Genomic DNA, 23,604 nt, shown 5'->3' on the forward strand with positions numbered 1-23,604 from the left:
TTCCATGCTATGGTGTTAAACATATCCATCTAGAATTTATTCACTACATTTGCTTCTTTTGTTTAAAAATACAATAAAATCTTCTGTGAATTGGGACGACTATCCACAGATCTGAACTGTAATGTAGCATAGTGTTGTAACCTGCTTGTCTCCTTTGTGACATAGATTCAATTTATGTAGATTAAACCTAATGTCAAGCAGTGCACCTTTAAGTCTCTGCCTTAAGACACAATACGAAATGCCTATAAACAATTCGACAATCTGCTGGTAAGTGGGCAAGCACATATACTAACTCATTTACTGCTGCCCCAGTGCAACACATTTGACTCCAATTTGGTTAAGGAATGCATTTAAAACACATGATTAAAATACCTATATTATGAAAAATTGACTCGTGAGATTTAAGACATGTTATAATGTTGTTACCTCATCAATCAACATAGCTAGGGTTGTGTTTTGTTTTATACACACATGTTTGAGTAATCCTTTATTATTAGTCTGTCCACTTCGCCAAAGCTCAAAATGCTCCGTTTCATCTTGAGATGTCGTGAAGCGGTCACTTTCAAGATAATAGCTACCTTTTACCTTTTGTTCTGTTGAGATTTCAATTCCAGGGCTGAAATTATCCAAAGGATTCTCATGAAGATGTATGGATTTAAAAAAAAACAATAGAGCACTTCCTGACATCACATGGTGGAACAAAGCATTTTCTGCTTGAAAAGAAAATATGCAAGGTGTGTGTGTTAATGTGTGTGAATGAAACAAAACACAACAATATGGTCCCTTTAAGATGTATAACATTGTGAAGTATGTGGTCACTCTACAGACCCCTGGATGCTCACTCGGCTTCAATACAAGTTGCTGCTGCATGTCAAACCCACAAGAATCTGACACAAAATAAGGCATCAATGTGCAGGCGGGGGCCCTCACAAACATTTTGCTGGAAGTGGCATATTTGAATCTGTGTGTTGTCTCTGCGTTTAGGACCATTGTCATCACATTTGAGCTCAAAAACATGCAGAGTTTTCACATAGCGGCTGTGTAGGATGATAAGAGACGAGCTACATGGCCTGTTTGCAGCTGATAACTGGCACTCAGCACAAATCAAAAAACACCTTGGGGTGACTCGAATCATTTGTACAGTCCAACGTCATAGAGCTAAACTCAGAGGAAGAAAGTATCATGCCTCAGTGCCCTCAAATGAAAATGCTTGCAACGTTGTCCAATCATATCTTCAAGTGAAATGCTTATGCCATGATTTATAGGCATTAGTGGAAAATCAGCATTAAATGTGCAGCATATCAGCAAGAGGGAAGAGCCCCAAACCATTAGCACAACCTCTATTCTTATGTTTATTAGGTGAGATGTGGTGGGGTGACTTAATGTGGCCAAACAAACAGTGCATCAGTCAATGGTTCATTTGTGTTGAACGCCACACAGAGACAATGGCACTGGCCTCTCCATAGACTGTTAATGGCTGGGCTTGGCAGCCTCTTACTTGCGGGAGCTTGGGCCCCACTGTTTGCTTTAGGCACTAGTAATTCACCAGGCTGAGCAGGCTCTCTGCATCTTTGCAGGCTTAACACAAAATGGCAGGCTGTTACCAAGAACAGGCAGACAACAAGAAGTGCAAAAGCTATTAAAGCAACTTGGTCAAATTTAGCATGTTTACCGTGAATAAAACAAGAATTTTATTGTGTCGTGCGTGTATACCAACATTTCTGTTTTGATAAGAGGGACAGCTACAGTATTTTTCTCAATACAAAGTTGGAAAAAAAGAGCTAAAAAAAAAAGCTGGTAAGTGCCAATCATTCTGCAGTAAAACAGAGTTGGGCTCAGTGTGTTGGACCTGTCACTGTTTTTTCTACATAAGTGGGAAAAATCCTGGATCAATGAGAACAGGTAAATCAAGATTTGTGCAAAAATATGAAAGTACAGAGTCACAGCAGAACAAAGCATTATTCAACAATGACATTTCGCACAACATCCTGACTCAGCCAGAAAACGTGATTATTTAATCACTACTTCACTGAAAATGGCTGTGCACTTCTATATGCAGAGCATGTAGCAGAACTGGAAATTAGAAAAGAAGCTAAATTGCGTATGGCTTTGCAATGAATCAGCACCATGACTTCCATAAAGTGTGCAGTAATTGGAAAATGGCAATGTAATTTTGAACAGGCAAGTCAGAATTTCCCCATGCATTAAAGCGATTGGATTTCTTTATTAACTCATAGGACTTGGAAACCACCAACCTTATCACACTGGTGTAAGAACTCTAAGGCTGGGACTCACACCAAAGATGTACTAGTATAGAAGTTATTGCTGTTATTCACTGTACCACAAACACATGACCCTTAGACTAGAAATCCTACCCCAAATTAACTGTCAGAAATAAAGCAAAGCAGAGTATTATTTGGTTGTTATGGTGTACTACTGAGATATTTGATGGGTCAGAAGTTTCAGAGGCAACTTACATGACATGGTATTGCCACCCTTGTTCTTATTCCCGGTATCTTTTCATAGCATTCCATAATTAGGTGCAAACTGGAGATCTATCACAGCTTCATACCACATACTGTGAAGATATTGTAAATCAGAAGGATCCATTTCCCACCAAGCTCTTTTTGTACCTGGGTTTTACAGTCAGTTTCTCAATTCCAATTAGACTGTCATATCGGAAATAATGGAGATGAATAATCTTCCAAGGCCTTTACCTAATGAGTGATGGGTATTTCTGGGAAAAAAGGTTCTTATGCCTCAAATGAAGTCATTAAAAGAGCTGTTATAGAGATATGTGCTAATACGTCTCAGTCAGGAGCTGGCCTACATTCAGACTCAAATTGGACACCCAGTTGGTCATTAGCAGTCGCATGGCACAAATACCTCCTTATATCCACAATACTGGCCAGCACATGTCAGCCCGTCCTTAAGATAACACAAATTAATTAAAAACAATGTGAAATAGACTGTAGAGGATGGCATAGCTCAGTGGTAGCAGTATGTGTATCTGTTACCAAGGTCAGTATTTTGAGAAGCTTATGCGCTATAAAGGGCATAGGAAACAACAGAAGTACAGTACACTGTAGTAATCATAGTGGCAGGAAAATCAGTATTTACATCTATAGTGCTTAGTATTACTAGTACTTCTAACTAATAAAGCTTCAGTAATCCATTAGTTGTATTGTTATAGCAGCAATAGTAATCAATTGCACATAAGTTACATGTTTTATACAATTACTTCTCTTTCTCAGTAGCTCATTTAAACTTATATAGTATTTTGAATTACAAATGGAAGTACTTAAGTACCAAACATATAGTAACTTTCATTAAAAATAAATAAATAAATGAATAAAAAATAAGGTTTGACACTAGACTATCTGTAGTTTGTCTTCAACCGCCCACACAGCATCTCAGCTAATGGTAGTTTTTATGCATCAAGTGACTCCTGCAATTGACTATAATAATATAATAATAATAATGAGAAACTGAACTGATGTGTTGGAAGCTCTTTTATAAGCACATGATAAATACTATTTATCAACATTGGGCATGTGTTGATTATGTACCAAACAAGGGCCTTTTGTTACTCCAAACTAGGGATGGGCATTCGATGAAATTTTCTTAATCGATCGTCGAGAGAATTAACGATCGATTATCGATTAATCATCATTATTATTACTATCTGCACTCCTAATCTGCATAAATAAATTCAACTTTACGACAAATAAACCGTAACCACTCTAGAGCCACATCAGCCCATTTATTATAATGTGTTTAATTCAGTTTTGCGTAACTCTCACAGAAACTAAACTTAAAACCGCATCGGTAATTTGCATAAACTAAGCGAAGATAAAAACTAAAGCTCTTGTGTCGCTGATGCGGTCAATTTCTGTCGGATTAAAAGACATGACTCAAAGGAATACAGGTTAGTGTGACCATATTTGCGTTTGTCAAAACTAGGACACCGTACGGGGGGTGGGACATCGACATTGCGCTTCTCTCACCTGGCAAAGGGGAAAAAAAGTGGGAAAAACCACTGGACACCGAAACATATGTGCTGCTTTATACACTGTGCACATGGACTCCCACTTGTCCCGACCGGAACGGAAAGTGTGCAGTTTCTTGTACAAGTCATCGTTAAATACGCATATGCACTTCGGTACGTTGCAGGCGAACTGACTGTTTGTGTTTGCTCGCTCCTTCTGAGTGCAGAGCTACATGTATGGACCCCCGTTTGGTCACGCTACGCACAGCAAACTGCATTTGGTTTGTCGATTAAAATTTACATAATCGATGAAATTCTTAATGATCAATTATCGATTAATCGACTAATCATGCCCATCCCTACTCCAAACCCATTATCTAGAAAAGTTCTTACAATTCTGATGTCACTGTGACACATTTGAGCGTAACCTCAAGAGCTTGGCATGCTTAATAACTGTTGTGTTCCACAGGATTATAGTAAAATGCCCTGTGCACACTGGAGCATAGCCGCTTGCCAAATCTTACTAAACAAGTCCAATATCTCGTTTAACTGTGGCCAAATGACTCACTCCACAATTGTGAATTTTAAAATAACAAGACAAGTCAAGTTGTCTCACAGAAACTGCACAATATGAAGATTTATGTCACTGTTAACACTGAGATAATATTTTTTCTTCTTCAAAATGATGCAAATCCATGCTAGATGTAAACAGACTTGTAGCTAGTTTTGGAGATTTGATAAATTCAGTAGACAGAATGGAGTATGGTTTTGTCATACATGTTTGCATCTAGAATAGCATAAACCTTTGCACCATAAACATACAAAATTAAGGCACAAGAACAAGATCTCTATTGTTTTGAATGTTGATAAATTTTATAAAAAATTAAATCACAGCACACTACAGTCACTGTTCTCTGCTTTTTGAAGATCATTTGTAACATTTCCCTTGTATGAAAAGAAATCTGCATATTGTTGACAACATTCTTATGTTGTTTTGAGAAATGTATTTAGAAGTGTGATTATAGTGAAACAAGTGGCACAAACAACAACACTGTATCAACACTAAAATATTAATAGAAGGCTGCTAGAAGCCTACAGTAAATTTAAGCTCCCATCACGCCGCAGTTGGTCGGCCCTCGCTTTGCTCCTGGTGCTGTGTTGACTCAGAGTATTTGCTCGCCTAAGGCATCAGCTCTGGACACATTCACATAATTAGGAAAGGTCACTGTGCCTTCTGTCTTGTCAACAAATTCACTTCAAGATGACAAATATTCTGGCCCAGTCTGTGCCGAGCCTCCCTCTGCTACTGTCGCCTACTGGGTGCCAACAGCGCCTGTCTAGGTAGCCCTGGGTCATTTCTAATTATGACTTTTGTGCATTGTGTTAAAAAGGACAAACAATGGAATAATTATTATTACTTAAGGTAAAATTAATCATAATCACCTTACAAATAGGATAATAATACTTTGCATATTGTGACATTTTAACAAAAACAGCCAACTCAGATAACCTTCAAAGTTTCTTCCTGTCCCATCCGCTGCATGATGAAGTGCAAGTGGCTTTCACATCGCTCCCTGGTGGCCTTACTAAGGAACTATTAATCTATGGCGCTCCACATTGCATTCAGATGGGCCCTCCCCTGACATCGCCACTTCCTCCTCGCCCGAAGTAAAGGCCAGGAGTGCACCCTAAGGACCCAAGGCACTCTCTTAATATGAGCTGCTCCAAGACACCTCGGGGTATCCAAGCACTAACGCTAACACTGACTGATGGCCAATTAACCATAAGGGAAGGATCAACCACTGAAGAATCATGAAGCATCTCTTTACACACCATACATTTAATTAAAATGATGATTAAATTTGACTTTAAATTTAAAATCAATCTGAGCTCTGACTGGTGCATACTGTTGTCGTGTCCATGAGCAAGACTCTCTCAGTGTGTAAAAGTGATGTGCGGATTGGTGGCCCTGCTTTTATCAGTCCACTACAAATCCCTTCTGTTAAAAAATAGTTTCTCATCACCAGGTGTAGAGTGAATGCATGTACTACAGTGTAGCTCTTTGAGATGCTTGTCATGCTCATAAAACACAATACAAATGTCAGGCATTATAATTATTGTTTTTACAAACCAGTGCCAGGAGTATTCATATGCCTCAATCTGCTTTATGAGCTCCAAAGCAATAGTTCCTAATTAAATACTGCTCAAAAGTATGTTTCCGTAGGTCTACCTTTGATCTATTCACCTTCACATGTCCAATGTTGCGTGCTCAGAGTAATCTTCTCCCATCGAGAGAACACAGCTGCATTAGAGGTTCAAGGTCAGCCCTGTATGTGCCCTCTCTCCCAGCACTATGAGAGAGAGAGGGCCCAGGGACAAGAACATTCGATTAGAGCTTCCAGAAAAACACCAAGAACTCGCCTCAACAAGTGTGTTGTTACTTCTCCTTGGTGGGCCTTCAAACTGTAATGCAGTGGTCAGCAACGAGATGAAATTCTTCAATCATGCATTATTCTGAGGCCAATCCAGGAACTAGTGCTTACAACACACTGGTGTTCCAGCTTCAACCAAGAAAACAGCATCAGGTCTGTCAGGTTTATCTGATATAAATACCCATCTGAAGTCAATGTGTAATATACTTAGTTATTATTATAGTAGAAGTTTTATGTAATTTAGTTTAATTTATTAAGGTAGAAGTAATGAATAAGCAGTGCAAACTATTTTGATAGTAGCAGTAGCTGAAGGTGCAGGTGAAATAGTGTTTAATTCAAAAGGAGCTGCTCAGGTTCACAGGATAAGACAATATGCCATTTTACAGAAGATGTCCATTGTTGTATAAAAAGGCATCTTGAGTAACAGTAAAAAGGTTGCTCAAAGCTCTTCAAAAAGACCAAGAACTCATCTCCGGCGTGCGGTGACCTCTCTGCAGCGGCCTTGGAAAATAAAGTGGTGTGTTTGTGGTCAGCAGCAACAGAAACACAGCAGTAGATTGAGGGCAATCTGCAAAGTGCTGATCCTCCTCGAGGTACCCCTGTGAATTACGGTCCGCTTTTCCATTGAGGTAATCTCATCCCATATTACAGGTCAAAGGTCAATTTTATGCTACCTTGATAGAGCAGCACATATACACTGCAGGCCATTTCTATTGGGAAACAGCCCAACTTCAGCTGCTAAGCACTCTCACATAGGCCTGAAACATAGAAATGGGGTAATTGAAACAAAAGGGCAGAGTTTGACAGAGATATAGCGCCTTTTGCAGGGCCTTGCACAGACTGCAGAAAATAACAAACGCCTCCCTATATGTGTCTCATCCACAGCCTCACCCAGTGTCCTCTCTCCTCTTTACCAAGCCGCCATTTGCAAATGATAAGGGACATAGCCCACTGAAAGATAAGGCGTCTGGACATTTGTAATCAAACCGAGCGTGTGGCACCATTGTTTAACACTGACCTGTGGCACCGTGTAGTTTTTGACTTTACGCAACTTAGGTTGAACCATTAGCTCAGTACTCATTAATCAAAGAAAATGTATTCTGCCTGTGTTCCTTGAATTAAATAACTACAATTGTAGCTGTGCCAAGCACTGACATTTTGAAAAATACAAGTGTGCAACCAGACTTACCATCAAATGTGCTCATGTGTGAGCCAATAGGGAATTCTGACTAATTGGCTAAACATGTGATTTTGTTGCGTCATGTAATTTACAGAGCTCAAAATTCATAATTGCTACAGTGAAGTTTTGTTTTTATCTCAGATCATCAGACCATTATTTGTGCATAAAGAGGCTAATTTGTGTAATTTACTGACAAATTTAGCAACACTAAATGCTTCTGCCTTTCTGTCTTATTGTTGTGTAGGCGTTGCATGAATTCATGGCTATAGAAAAACTCTCTCTGAAAAGACAGCGCATGCATGACAACCAACTCCTGTGTATCAACCAAAGGAAAGAAAATGTCATCATAAAATCAAAAATCATGAAAATAATTAACAACTAATTTTCTGCGCAGTTAACTTCATCTTACACACTTTTCACTTTTTGTACAAGACAGACTAAACTGTTGGCAAAAAAGATTTACAATGTTTTGACGAGGGACATCTGGCAAGGCAGCCATTTATTATGACTGTACCAATAAAAGGAAATCTAGAAATGAGAGTATTACGCAACACATTTCAGCTTGTTGTCACTTAATGGTTATCTACTTGCATCATCACGGGCTTTACACCCCGTGGAAATTGCTCTAAGGTTGACAGCGCACACAAGTAGGAAAAATGCCTGATACCAAATCCCCTGCTCCCTTCTATGAAGACAAGACAACAATTGCTTGGCAACGCTCTCAATGGGCACAAAGAAAAACAAACTACATATCCAGGATTTTTCACTCGGTCGCCTTGCTTTGCTGTGTGTTTTGGATGGTCCTTTAGGGGGAATTAACTGGGGACAGGTGACATGCGACAGTGTCTAAAGGAAAAGGATAAAACAACAGTGAAAGGGTGTGCATGTATTTTATATAAGGCAGAGAAGAAAGTAAAAATTATGTGGAAATGTCACCTAATGCATTAGAACTCCAGAGTATTAAGAAAAATGCTATGACCAAATTAGTTACATTTATTTTGTTTATAAATATATTACATTTAAAGCAACAAAAGCTAACTTTTGAATAAAATGTAAGAAAGTATTTAATGCATGTATTGCTTCGCTATCATTATTTATTATTATTTCATAAACAGGAGAATGAAAAGGCTACATAAATCACCATGGGTTGTTTAATACTGTAAGGTACCTTGATTTGGCCGGAAAATACACAGTTATATTGGACTATGCATTTCTGTTAAGTTTAAAATAAATTCAAATATGAACATTTAAAACATTTTCCTTCTTTTTTTATTCTCTAAAAAGGAAAGCACCTCACAAGCTCAAATCAAGACTGACATGCCTTCCTTTCTCACAGACTGAGTTATGTTTCGCCATAAAAAACGACGACAAGTGGGCTTTGGGTGGAGACAAATGTGGAGTCAGCGTTTTGTCCCGTTGCTAAGTGGAGATCGACTGATCCCATCTGAGCCTGTCCAAGCCCAGATGTACAAAGGAGCGGCGACCAAATTACCTCCCAATCCATTTCTGTAGCTGTCCTATAAAAGTAGCCCATGTGCTGTGTTGGGAGCTCAGAACCATGATTGTACTGACCTATAATACATGATGGAGTATGTACCAGACTAACAAGGACAAGGGGGTGCCTAAGAGTGACCCACAAGAAACAACACTATATGTGTGCCTACCTACCTTTATGTGGACTACGAAAATAACATACAATATTATGATTATGCAGTAACCATAAGGAGCACATTTACAAAATATATAGTTTGCAATTTATTATAATGTTTTTGAGTTTAATTTCAGTCAGGAACAAGTCTTGAAAATCAAGGTTACAGGTCTTGATTTTTAGGGGTCTGTGACAGTGTATGAACTGAAAATATAAGACAAAATGTAAAAATTGCTCTATAAACATGACTGCTATGTGGAATAACCTTAAATATTACAGATTTATATGTTGGTTTTGATTGCGTCCTTGTCAGTTACAGCAACATCCCATGTAGGACAACTATAACCTCATCTAAACAGCACAAATCATTATGCTCATTTCCCATTAGCCATACTATACTGACCATTTGCCACATAACCATGTATCTATCCAAACGTCCTTTTCTTACACTGCACATTGAGGGTCAGCAGCATTCGTTAAAGCTCAGAGCCACCATCCAGCACTCTATCAGAGAGAGAACAAATAGAATGTACAAACACTATCACACCTGTGGGAATTGGGAGGTTTAAAATTGACCTAAAGCAGCATTTCTCCTGTCTGTGGGAGGAAACCAGAGCACCCAGGGGAGCGCAATTCAACAAAGGATGAACATACAAGCCCCAAACATGAAGTAATTGCTTGTTTGGGGGGCTATAACATTAAGAAACCCCAAAGAAAAACATATAGCTTAAAGATTATAGAAAGACTTGTAAATACCACTGCACGCATCTTAAAGTTGATATACGGGTTCCCCAGAGCAAGTCTGTTTATTTAATCCTAATATATTCATAATTATCCAGTAATTGATGCCAGAGTAAAGCCTTTTTAATTCATCATCTCAGTGTCCCGAAGCAAGAGACACAATTATAACCATGTTTGCTTTCTTGTCCACAGTGAGGTTAACAGTTCGGAAACAAGCACGAAGCAAATGGTGTGTGGGGAGACAGCTGTGTGGGATTAGGCTATACGAATGAATATTATTTAGGCTATTTAATGACATAAAAGAACATGAAGTAAAGAATTAACTATCTGTCCACATAAATGTGGAAAAGATAACAGAAGTGATTGTGAAGACTGCAACTTGGGATAAGAAAATAACCCAAAAATACTTAAATACAGAATTACTTATACTTGCCTAAAAATAATAAATATTATCCCTAGCCTATTACAGCAAATGCGCACGTTGCCTTTGGCTCTGGTAGTAGTTCGCTCTGACTTATAGTAGGTCTTTGTCTGATAGCTCCGTGAATGAAATGCCTTTTGTTTTATCTGTGCGCCTTTGCACGTACGGCAGCGTCTAACCAAGAGCCCCATAATAAAATGCAACTCATCAGCGTGAGTAGGTCGTCTCCTGACTTCGTAAAGCTGTCAGCACAGTGCAAATGCAGCAGGAATGAATGGCCAGGAGGAGAGAAACGTGGGGCTGTATAGCGGATAAGGGCTTCCAAGCAAGGACAGAAAACAAACATAAATGCACAATGTTGTGCAGATGTAGCCTAATGAATAAAAAGATATGATTATTAAAATCATAAGCGGTTTCAAATAACTGTCAAAATTCACTGATGAGTAGTTTCATTGTTCACCCGGTGCCGTCAGATTGGAACAGCCCCGGCTCAGTTCATGCAGGTGTAGCTCAACTTCCACTCTGTCATGACACGGACGTGCACATTTACGCGCTATAGAAAACACAAAATCTACCCTACACCACATAAAAGCTACATGAATACAGTTTTCTCAGTACTAAGCTTGTTTAAGTTTTAATCTTGTGTCTTAAGCGTTTAGTCCCAGTGTAACCTTGAAGGTGCGTGCTAATTAGAAAGTGTTACTGCTAGCAGATTAATGCAAAACTAAAGCGTTCGTTTGAACACAACACTGCTGAACTTGCCAGCGTAACTGCGCAGAACTGAGAATGATGCACTCACCAGAGCAGGTGAAGCCGTCGAGAAGAAGCCAGACCACGAGGAGCGTAGCGCCGAGTCTAGAGCGGACAAAGGGGCCCAGAAGTAAGGGCATCTTGGTGGGGTTTAATCAACCAACTTTCAAGAGGCAAAGAGCGGAGAAAGAGCAGTGCGCACTGGGCTGGTGCAGGTCCGGAGAGTGTCCACTGTGGCACTTTACGCCTTTTCTTTACAACGCCCAATTCTTCTCCTCAACACATATCCTCGTGCCGATTTGTGGCCATCTGTATCCCGCTCGTGCGTCCTCGTTGCTCAGAACAACGCATCACAGGTGTAGGGAAATTAACTGCTGCTTCGCGCTCGTCGCCGCTTCTCTTCTCTGTGAATCACTATCCAGTCACTAAACAGTCTTTGTCTACTCCAGACCGTACCAGGGGGCAGTTTCTTCTCTTTGCCGTCACTTTGTTGGCTTCGCGTGAAAGAATACCTTGTCCGAATGCGCTGAGAATTGGCTTCAGAGGCAAAACATCTGCTTGCACAGCAATGCTGGACTGTGGAGAGGGAAGGTAGAGGCAGCGTGTAGCGGCGGAGCAGCGAAACCCGGAGTGGAATTTACGGAGGGAGTGGACTGGAGTGGTCCTACAGCGCCCCTTGCTATAGGCTAGTGATATTTCTTTGAGTATCCATTTACATACCTAAACTAACCCCAGATGGCACGCACAACAGAATGGAAATGATTTAGCCCTGCATGTGTATATTTCCAACCTATACAACATCACATGAAAATGATGGATCATGACATTCAGTTTGTCTGACAGGCATGTACACGCTACTTTGCATACAGATTTACTCACATCACAACTGCATACATTGGTTTTTCTGTTAAATATGTGTGCATACTTTATCTTGGGGCTCCTAATGCGTACAGTGCAGTAGTATACAGTGTTGACGGACAAACAGTACGAAGAAGAATGAGGATTAGCGCTCCCGTGAGAGTCTACACCTGTCAGCAAACTCCGACCGGGAGGTGACTTATGTTGCACATAGCTGTTCCTCATTTTCTCGGTGTCAGTGGAGTGATTATAAGGCTCCTCAGCCATGCTTTTTACAAGGCCTGCCAGAATGGACAGTGCATTATTAATACACTTCACTGGAGGTTTTTGTCTCTTTGTTTGTCCATTTCTCCACTCCCACATACTAGTCAGCAGAATAATAAGTGGAAGCGCAGGACTGGACCACTGTCTTACCAGCTAATTATGGAGCTCATGTAGATGGATGATTCCTTAGATAGAGAGCTGCTATTATACAAACTCATTAAGGCTCCTCGCTCCGTTCCCAGTACCCCCCTTCTAAAGGTCAAAGTCACAGGCGGAGCAGCAGTACAAAGCAGAAGACACATGCATCCACATCCTCGCATGCCCAAACAGATAACTCCAAAGCGGCGACTCTGTGATCAAACCCTGACAGCCAACATAGCCAGTGTTAGCAGAGACATGCACAGATATGTATATAAAAGCCAGTGACTCAGGCCTGGTCACTGGCTGCTTGTAATGATCTCTCTCATTTTTGCTAATCTGCCCCATGTCCTATCAACGGCTGCAAGCTGGAGGCATCACAGCGTGTCGCCTTTTTGCTGCAATAGTCATTTTAAGGGAGGATTTGTGATGTATATAAATGCCTGCTTTAATACATTAGCATTTTGCAGAGACGGAATTAGGCTTGGCTTTTTATGAAATATTTAAGTTCTGTAGAGGGGGTTTGCATAGTTAGAGACGTGTATGACCTTGCTCCATCGCCTGCACCACATATTCTATAGGCTACTCTCTTCTGGGTGTAGATTTTTTGCCCTTTGCTCGTTCTATCTGACTTCAATGAACAATCAAAGCTCTTGAGGGAGATGACACATACGGTTGTCCATCGATTTGTGGCATTGTAATTAATTTTCTCCCTCGTCAATAGCTTGGGTTACAATATATCTGCAGACTGGGAGCAGCTTGTTCAGTTTCAATCAATCATAGAGGCCAAGACAGATTCCTCTTGTATCACCCTGAATTATTTAAAACATGTGATCCAAAGAGACGCAGGGCCAGTTTCATCAAAGTGCTGTGTACAGGTCTATTGTGTTACACATCTCGGCTTGGCTGTCTGTCATCTGACTGGGTCACAACTCAGAGAAGTTTCTGACTCAGAATTTGGGGGATTATAAGTAATTGTGCTGTACTTACAGGCAGAAGGTTTGGCAAAGAGTTTGATGGTCCAACCACTTGGCTCATGATTAGCACAGACGTGTCAGTCTACAGTAAATTCTCCTATGCCCACTACCCAGGTAGAGCCCATACTGGTAAAAAAAAAAATATATATATATATTTAATTAGATTTAAACTGAACCAGTACTGGTGGCTAACTTGGTCAAGCATGTGTAGATTTACTGTGCTATGTGGTGTTTGCTCCATTTTTTTTCTGTCTGCAACAGACAGAATAAAACATTTAAGGGCAGTCACACATTGGAACCAAAATATTATATGTACAGATATGGTCAATTTAGTTCCTGTACATCTGAACTATGTAGAGGTAATAATGAGATTGTTTCTTATGAAGCCCATCTTCATAGATTAACATTAGCACAAGGCTCATTTGTATGACATAGATACTTGTACCACGGCATCTCTCTGTAAACCGCACAATTACACTCAGAATATATGCAAGCCATAAAGACAAGTGATTCTCCTGGTCGATATGCATTGATTGGATGAAGGTGTCTGGCATGAAATTAATATTATTTATTGTTTACAAACAACAGCAGCAGTCCCTGGAGGAGGATAGCACTCGCACAGCCACTGGCGAGTTTCTGCACTGGCTTGTGGAGAGACAGACTGCAGAGGAGGGTGTATCAGCTTCCATCATGACCACAGCTTCACAGCCTATTGTTTTGTTTATATCAAATTAAACTGCAATGCTCCTCTGGAGAGATATAATTGACCACAGCCTCAGATTAAATGACTGTAAAGATCTTAATAAGCCATCAGCGCATTGCATATTACATAGCCAACCACTTATGAGGATGCAGTCCGATGAGAATGAAATTGAGGTTTAGTGTTTGGATGGTGCAGCATTTTAGCCTTTAATTACAAGGAAAATGACAGAGTGATAATTAATAATGTATCAATTTAATTACATCTTATTGATTGGATATTCTGAAAAATTAATTATTTCTAAATAAAAATATGAACTCTCCCAGTGCTCCAATGTTATGATATTTAGCTCTGCAATCATATTTTTACTGTCTTATCATATTACTGTCTTTTGAAAACTAAAAAGATAAAAAACCTACACTGTTTATTACTACATATTGTATTCAGTATCAGGCTAAACTGTTTCCATATGCTACAAGCAATCCCCTTTACAGTATCTTTAGTACTAAAATAAGACTTAGAATAACACTTTATATATTTTTGTCATATTTGTAAGGATTGGCATAATTTAAATTAAGGTCTAACACACCACTCAAAATGCACACTTTGGGTAATTAGGAAAAGGTCTTTATTATTTCTTTTAAAAGGCACATGTGGAACATTGCATAACTTTAATCCAAAGATTGCCCACAAGTGAAGATAAAATAGAGTTAGATCAGTGTGAGTGGATGAGTCAAATGAGAAGCACAGATATGGGACTTTAAGAAAGCAAGCTGGAATGGTGAAGTGGTGCGACTGAGGGGGAGGAGGGGCGATGAAGGAGCCCACTGAAGGTCCTCATTTCAGCAGCACAGACTGCTGATGAAGCTGAACTTCCAATATCCCACTACCTCAGCTCTGATGATTTCTCAATTTTACAGATATGGCCCCCAGAATGTCATTTGATGAAAATGTAAAATGGGATAACCACCAAATCATATGAAATGGGCCGCATTTTATCCCATGACTATAAATCAAAAGGAGACACTTACACTTCAAGTAAAAATGGAAAAATAAAGTTGATTTTTTGATTCAAAGTTTAATGACTTGGAGTAAAAAGAAGGAAACAGTTCAAATTAAAGTCCTCATTCACACAGAATCTTTGAAAACATTAAAGGCTTAATACACCCAGCCTTTCCAATTTATTCATAGACTGTGTTTCCATCCCAAATAGAGTTGCCTAATTTAAAACGCGTGCAGTTCCAATATATTATGATTTCATTTTCTTCTCAATTTTGTGGTCCCAAATACATTTGCATTTTGTCATCAAAACTAAAGTAAGTGACTTAATTCATCAACACTATTTCTCTATAACCATTCATCCATCCTTATATGTAATGCCTCATTTAAATTCAATAAGATTATATGCTGAGAAACTACACCTGTGGCTTACTTGTAACATTCAGGCCTATGCATTTAATACGTCAAATGAAAAATGCAATAAGCATTCAAATGGCACAGTTTAGCACATTCATCTCAAAGTTGGTTGATTGGTAGTTTTTTCCATCTTCAGGTACTGTTTTTATTTGAGAAAAAGTGAGGAGGAGGAGGAGGAGGAGGAGAAGAAGAGTATATTTATGTCAGGATAAAAAAGTTTCCCACCAATATGTAGGTGTTATACCTAAACATGAACATGTTTAGTGTATATATTTTACCTTGTGTACACATTTCTCAATAGTGTTCAATATGCAGATAAAAACATTATTTTATAGTTAAGATAAGTTTCAATTGCTGCAAAGTAGCCTAAGCAAAAAAGTACAATAAAAATCTTTCACACGTCACCACTGTACCATTCTGACTGTTCTTCATGTTCCATTTCCCTTGAGTAGAACAAAGATTCACAAAATATAGTCATGTTTTCCCACCAGTTGTTTCCCATTGCTATAATTTATTACCATCATTGAAATAAAATATATTTCCTGAGTTTGACTTCCTGGACAGCCTTGCTCTTCATGTTGTTTTGAATGTCACATTGTCTAAGTGTGAGCTGTACAGGAGCCTCTGAATGATGCTGAATGTTTTATGACTTTGTGCTTTTGTGTCTGTCTTCCACAATCCAGCGACACTCTGTGTGGGATCCTGGATTTTCACACACAGAGCTGATGGGCACGCGATACAAGTGGAGATTCAATTCAAAATACAGTAGAACAGCCCCAGCTCTGTGTCGTATTAAATAAATCACTAGAGTGAGTGAGATTTTTATTTTTATTTTTTATCAAGGTCAGTCTAGTACTCCTACTGCAAGTGTCTTTCCTGTTGCTATAGTTGGTGATAGAAAATTGTGACAAAATGATTAAAAAAAAGCATGTAATGGGTAATATTAATAGAGCAGTCAATTTTTTTTTTTATTTGAAATCACTGACTTAGTCACAAAATATCTCAACACATGTTTTGAAAAATAAAAATAAAAATCAGCAGCAAGTCTGAAGTAAAACTATGCAAAATTAAGGACCAGATGATATCACATTCATCATCCAACAGGCTGGATTTTTTGTCATTTTATGAAATCTGGTTGATATATTTTACAAATATTTGACACAAGTTAATTTACCAAGTAATTACATATCCTTTGTTTGTTGTTTGTTTATCTGCAAAGATCTTTAACTTTAATCAAGTTCAGCCATAAGGGATCAGTGAAATCATATTATTTGTCATTGGTTGACATTTTTGATGAAAAAATGACACTAAAAATGAAATATTCTAAAATACAAGTGACGACCTTCACCCCCTGAGGCCCCCATCACACATGGAGAGGTGTCATATAACAATATTAAGTGAGACACGAATCTGTCAATTCACAACTCGATAATGCCATTGACATTTGACATGCAAAGAGATACAGTTACCACGTTAATAGAACAAATAGATTTTTATGTCAGGACCTAACCAGTTCACTGACATTTTAATTATCAAATATTTTCCCAGTGCAGGGGTGTGAGAAAGCGTTCAGTTAGATTCATGAAGCAATTATAACCAGTGAGGGCCCAGATACTGTGTGAAGTTTGAGCACACACCACTGACGCACACTGTACCTAATAAAATGGCCCATGCTGCTCCTGCCTATAAGCTTCAAGGTTGTCCAGACATGATGTTACAGATCATGGCTGAAAAGTCCCCTCTCTGTCATCTCTGCCCACTCTCCTTTTAACTGTGGCATTGACAAGGCTTTTTCACTACACAACTGCCACTCACTGAATGTAATATCTTTGGGGAGAATATCCATTATTATTTGTATTTAGAAGTCAATAACACTGAATAATTTATAGGTACAGGCAAAAACTGTTTTTCAGTCAATTTACTCTTTGCATTGAATCTAAGAGTATTGGTTGGATTTATGTCACATTATAAGAGTCTATTTCATGTGAAGAAAAATTTAAACCATTGCTCAAGTGATTCTGTCGTCAAGATAGTGAAAAAGTCATGTGATTTGAAACCCATGAATGGATTTAAATTGAGGTGGAGGGCATGAAGATTAAGCTATAGGTAAGGCACAAGAGTAGCTATTACAAATTGCTACCAACATTTTTTTCCTTTAATCAAGGCAAAAAGTGAAGGCATTATTCAGGTGCAAAGACATCATTGCTGTAAGATCAAACAATTCTGGACTTGGCGATCGCTTTCAAAAACATTCTATCACCTATAGAGTAATATAGATCCCCTCCATCTGAAATCACAACATTTTATGCTTTCCTACCAATCGCCAAGGTTATTACAATAGCCATTATCACTTGAGCCTTATAGCCAGTGTACCTAATAAAATGTTGAGTCAATTATCTGTCAATGTGATCCATGTCCTCTTGCACTTATCCAGAAGAAGCACCAAATAGTATGGCCACCCCACTGTCTGTTTGAATCCATTCTTTACCTCCATCTGTGAGAGGAGCTTCTTGGAGAGGCGTCAGAATGGTATTGACACAGACCAATCAGGACGCGAGCGCACATATTGTTCGCTCTGTACACATCCTCCTCATTCAATTCTGGGAAATTGCTCTGCCTCAAAAAAGGTTGTCATTATTTTGTCACTCAGCGTCCCAGGTGACATTTACAGCAAATAACCTCCAAGGCGCAAAAGGAACGCCACACAAAACTGCAAACTTGTCCGTGTGTGTGTTGTGTGTTTTTTTTTAAACATGTCTAGCGCAGATGGGGACAAATGTGGTCTGTAATAAGATAAATATAATAGAATAGACACACTTTGATAGAAATACAAGACTGCTAAAATGAATTTTCCGTCTGCATCAAGAAAATAACAGTGTATCACTTTGCAACGTGCCACAGGTGAAAACAATCTTAACACAACACTGGCATATTGTAATTGATTTTCTCTGCAAAGATGATGGCAAGGATAAAAAATAAAGACACTTCCATTATACATATTATTTTTTAAAAAGTGAATTATGAAATGAAGCATTTGCTAAGAGGTGTGAGAGGTCAATTCTGTATTTGTTAATAAATTACAATATACCTAATGTTTGTTAATATTGTTTCATCTGTGTGCTATAGGCTATCACAGACATGTCAAACTCAGGCCCGGGGGCCAAATTTGGCCTGTGATATAATTATATTTGGCCCGCGAGATCATATTTTATTTACAATTTTGGTATTATTTATGGTATTATACTTCTTATGGATTCAATGTTTAAGCAAAAATATTATTAAACATTTATTTTAATAAGAAAAGGTTTAAGATTACATATATCGAAAGAAGAGAAAACATGAAGATATTTTTTTTTGAAAATTTTCATAAATATTTAGTTTGTCCCACGACTTAGGCCCTCTGTGAATCTGAGTTTGACACCCCTGGCTATAATATATTTGGTAACACTTTATAATGACTACACTATAATTATCTTTAACCCTTACCCCATAATTAAGTAGTTACTGAGCCTGAATCATTCTTAACAGACTGTTTGCTCATTATGAATTATGTCTTTGTTCATTCTTTATTAGGGCAACGTGTTTGTACAACTTGCTGCAATTATATTTAGAAATTTAATGTAATATTATAGAAAATCACTATATCTTCCACTTTTGTTGAGTTCTAGTGCAGGACGCCATTTTTTGTCATTAAGTGCATATGGAAATGTTCTTTGATAAAAGCAGCTCTTCTCTGTGAGTATTCCACTCATGAGTCTTGTACTGTACCTGCCAGCATGACAGATGGCTGCAATCCTGATGAAGCCAATTCAAAATACAGCCTTGAATTTGATAGAGGATAGTTGTGATGGCAGCAGAGAAGGGGAGAGCACTGGACTTCTGTTGTCAACAGAGCAGTATACTTTCAGATTTATATACAGTTGCATATATTTAGTCTGTGAAAAATATTGTTTTAATGTCACTGTGTTTGAAGGTCTATTAGAAGCTAATGAATAGGTAAAATGAGAGCTATCCCATTTTTGCTGTGACGATATCTTACAAACAAGTCAAAATTCAACACACAGATTTCAGTGTATTGTGGGCATGAGGGGAAGAGGCCTGGATGTTCAAACCTTAATTCATTAGAGAACACTGGAGCCCCCTTCAGGGCCCGGTAGCTGAGGCCACGTGTCCGGCACAGGTCAGGGTAATAGATGACAGCTGTACCGATTAAGCCATTTAAAAAGGGCCTTCTCTTGTTAGATGAGGGATAATATTTCTGCTCTATTACTCAGCCTCGTATATTACACCATTAAGGAAGAGAGGTCTGAGTTGCAAATTCAATTTGGACTCCAACCAAACGAGGTGAATCAAGAGGCTTTTAACAATTCACAGTGTGCCGCAGTATTGAACAAACCTGAACATAGCAGCTTACTTTGAAATATTTAGCCAAACTGTTTGGATAATGAGTGAAAGGAACTCAGAACTCTTTCAGTTTTGTGTTCACATTTGTACTTATTTGGTCCTGATTTGAGTCCAGTTTAATTTTGATGTAGACTTGGCACGGTCCTATCCTGGTTTAGCCCTTATCTAGTCCAGGTTTAGTCCCAGCTTAGTGCCAATTTTAAATTTTAAGTTTAAGTTTTTTGTGAAAGTGTGAAAAAACCCTTAGTTGGTTTAACTTGGTACTAAAAAATAAGATCATATAAGTAAAAAATATAAATAAATATATGTATACAAAAGTTTTATGAACCACAGAGCAGGAGGCAAGTGCTGCAGTCCATGTAGATATAAATTACTTAACTGTACAACAACAATCTACGTTAACAAGCTCGACTTTTTGCAAGCTTGCGCATGGAGGTTGTCAAGAGAGGAGTCGGACCTCCCAGCCATCATTGTAAAATAAGGCAGTAAAAATAGTTCAAAGAGCCATAACAGGGCTTCTCAGAAAATCCCTTTCATCATTTATCTGCAGAAGCTCTCCATCAGCACAAGTGCTTTGCCTGCACTGTCCCATCACTGCAAACAAAGACTGATTTAACCACAGGAGAAGAGGACTACTTTAGAGCAGGTAAGACACACGGGCCATAATGACACAGACGCACCATCATGGCGCTCACCTGTGTGTCTACTAATTAAGTGCTGTCATGGTAACAATGGTGTATGATTAGTTTTGGACACAGCCCCGAGCAGTCCCTCTTGTTGACACGTGGAGCATGGATTAGCGAGGGCCTAAGTGTGGAGTGTGTGAGGATGGCGGTGTGATACAGTGTATTGTTAAATGTCTGGCAGCGATCGAACCGAGCACCGCTGGCTTGTATCCTCCGCAACCCACAACGCGGCTTCAGAATTGATGAATGATGCATCTTGAAAGGACTTGTTTAGAGTTCAGTGAGACAAGCTGTCCCAAATAGATTCACAAGATCACATGTCAGCAGGATACAGAGATATTCTTACTGGACCAAGGTTGTGTGTGTCAGAGAAATTGTATCCAGCTTCCTGATAGAGTTCATTTTTCTCCCCGTGCGCCTCGTGCTCTGCGCCCCTTTATAGGGACGTGGGATTTATGAGGCGGGATGATATATCAGCGCCCACGTCCTGCTCCTGCTGCTTCGGACGCAATACGAGGAAACGCGGAACAAAGACTTGTGCTAAATTTGAGTGTCTAGACTGGTCAGTGATTCATTTTCAATCAGTGAATGTAATGGGAAAATTGAAGTCAGAGACATTATTGGGTTAGTGCAGAAGCCAATGTAAATCGACTTCTTGTTATTTTCAAATAAACGTGTTATTAACTTTATAGGCAATGAAAAGTTGGCTCAAAAAAGTCTAAAATGTTGTGAATTATGAGAGCAACATTGTAATTCTGTTTTGCAATGTCTATAAATATGGACATTAACATGACTTTACGGTCCTTGTATAGTCCTCTAAAAGGCCTTATTCTTGTATACATTGATTTTCTAGCCTAGAATGTGATTAGTCTAGGAAACTGCTGGGTTTCAATGACAATCACAAAACTCTATTCAAAGTAGTCTTCCTACTTTGAATTTCATTCAAGCAAGAAAGAGAAAGTTTACAAAGAGTTGTTTTTAGTGTTGTATAGAGACATCAAAGCCTAAACACTAATATAAAACTTCAGATTCATCACTTCACTTCATCATTATTATTATTATTATTATTATTATTATTATTATTATTATTATTATTATTATTGTTGTTGTTGTTGTTGTTGTTGTTGTGAAAATTTTCTTGGAAAAAAACAATGCATCAATACAGGAAATGAACCCTTACCCACACCCAATCTGCACCATGTATGATGTATTGAGACATGCTTGACATTCACTTTATTAATAGAAGACATTTTCCTACATATTGTCTTCAATCCATTCACATGAAATGAAATAACTAAATACAGAGCTGTCTTTCCCCTTGGCCCTCATAAGACAAACCCAGATCACTTGACTTGCTTTGCTCTCTCTGATGGATGATACTTAGCGCCACAGCAGAGCAAAAATACACATCTAATTCATTGTGAGTAATGCTGAGTGCGAACAAAGCCACACCTGAGACCTGCAGCACTTAGACTCTTCCATCTCCACAGATTTAACCATATGAGACAGGTTTCAGTCTATTAAGACCAATATACGCCACTTAGCGAGAATGCTATGGCCCATCTGCATGGCGTTCGTGATGTCTGCATTAACTCTGCCGCTCATAAATCACGTCAACACTGCTCAGACTTTAATGTAACTGACAAACTTTCCAGCTGATCCAAGCTTTATTGCATGCATCACCATCTTTCATACGGATGGAACCAAAAGCCATCTCCCACAATAGTTTCCCAGCGTATTATGAGTAAATTATTTCTAGCGAGCTATAACAGGAGAATTAAATGTGTTATTTAATAGGTGACATGTAATTGCAAAGTGTAACCTATTGCTTTACTGTGATGCATTCAGGTTCAGCCCAAGTTCAGAGCGCATTTGATTGAGGTCATTCATTACACATAGATTTAAGTTGTCATCACTTTAGCCTCCCTACTCAGAGTTATTGTTTCATGAATATATTGTGCGTGCTTCATTTTTGGTAATCAAATACTGGGTTCTACAAGCAAAATGGAATGGAAGTCATTTCTGAACAATCCAATAAACCTGATGTTTCCTATAAGTCACTATAGTTTAATTAAATTCTGTTATACACTACAATATCAATTTTACTCCTCAAACGATATTGTCAAACTAGAATGTGTTGATGTGTGTTTGGATGGGTTTACATAGGAAGGTGAGATGGAGGAGGAGGTTTCAAAATTCAGTGAGATATGTGATAGGAATGTCTGAAAGATTTCACTGAACAGCAGGGGGTGGACATGGTATGCACCCAATTAGAGGGGCCGTTAAAGTCATTATGCTAGTAGATGAATGAGCCATTAGTTCTTAGTTTGAAGTGCATTTTCACAGGCAAGTTAGCAAAACAGCTATAACATATCAAGTTGTTTATATTGGCTACTGCGCATCCCCCACCAGCAACATCTTCCTCCTATTTCTGTGGGTCACGCTCAGGAGAAATTCTTCACACTTCATTTACACATTGTTTTACTATATGAACAAAAAGGTTCCTGTGGCTCTTGCTTGTATGCAGATGCAGTCATAAAGAGGTTCCGAGGAGGTCTGGGGTGAAGTAGCATTTGTTAACATTACAATTGCAATAAGAGCAGTATAAATATCAACAATGACATCAGTCATTTTGCCAAGAGAGAAAAAAAAGGCATTTATTCACTTAACTATGAACAAACAAACACAAGTACATTCACAGGTATTTACCATTTGTCATTTAACATTGAAGCTAGCTGATGTTTGAACAAAGGGTAAGGGACATTGTGCTTTTCTTGCAAATAATTTTGTAGACTTACAATATTACCATTGTTTGGAAAGCAAACAAGTAACTTTGACATAGACTCCGATTACACTAACAGCTAACATTATTTGTTCAGTAGTTCTTAGTTTTTCAGTAAAAAAAAAAAAAAGTAATAATAAAATGCTTGGGCCATTAAAAGTATCTTTAGGATCTTTCCATGTAGTCAGTGACAGTGCAGAATGGCAGCTCTGATTTGCC

The 23,604-nt window shown here is 38.6% G+C and overlaps 1 protein-coding gene across 1 annotated transcript in view; it reads right to left on the minus strand.

The window, feature by feature from the left end:
• unc5a (unc-5 netrin receptor A) overlaps window positions 1-11,724 on the minus strand; it is a 134,566-nt gene extending 122,842 nt beyond the window's left edge. The window contains 1 exon segment of the mRNA XM_055159633.1: window positions 11,210-11,724. Coding sequence (XP_055015608.1) covers window positions 11,210-11,300 — 91 coding nt within the window. The 5' untranslated portion in view covers window positions 11,301-11,724.
• Between the last annotated feature and the right edge of the window lie 11,880 nt (window positions 11,725-23,604).

This window comes from Boleophthalmus pectinirostris, unplaced genomic scaffold (genome assembly GCF_026225935.1).
Source record: "Boleophthalmus pectinirostris isolate CB_2022bp ecotype Guang Dong unplaced genomic scaffold, ASM2622593v1 HiC_scaffold_23, whole genome shotgun sequence".
NCBI lineage: Eukaryota > Metazoa > Chordata > Actinopteri > Gobiiformes > Gobiidae > Boleophthalmus > Boleophthalmus pectinirostris.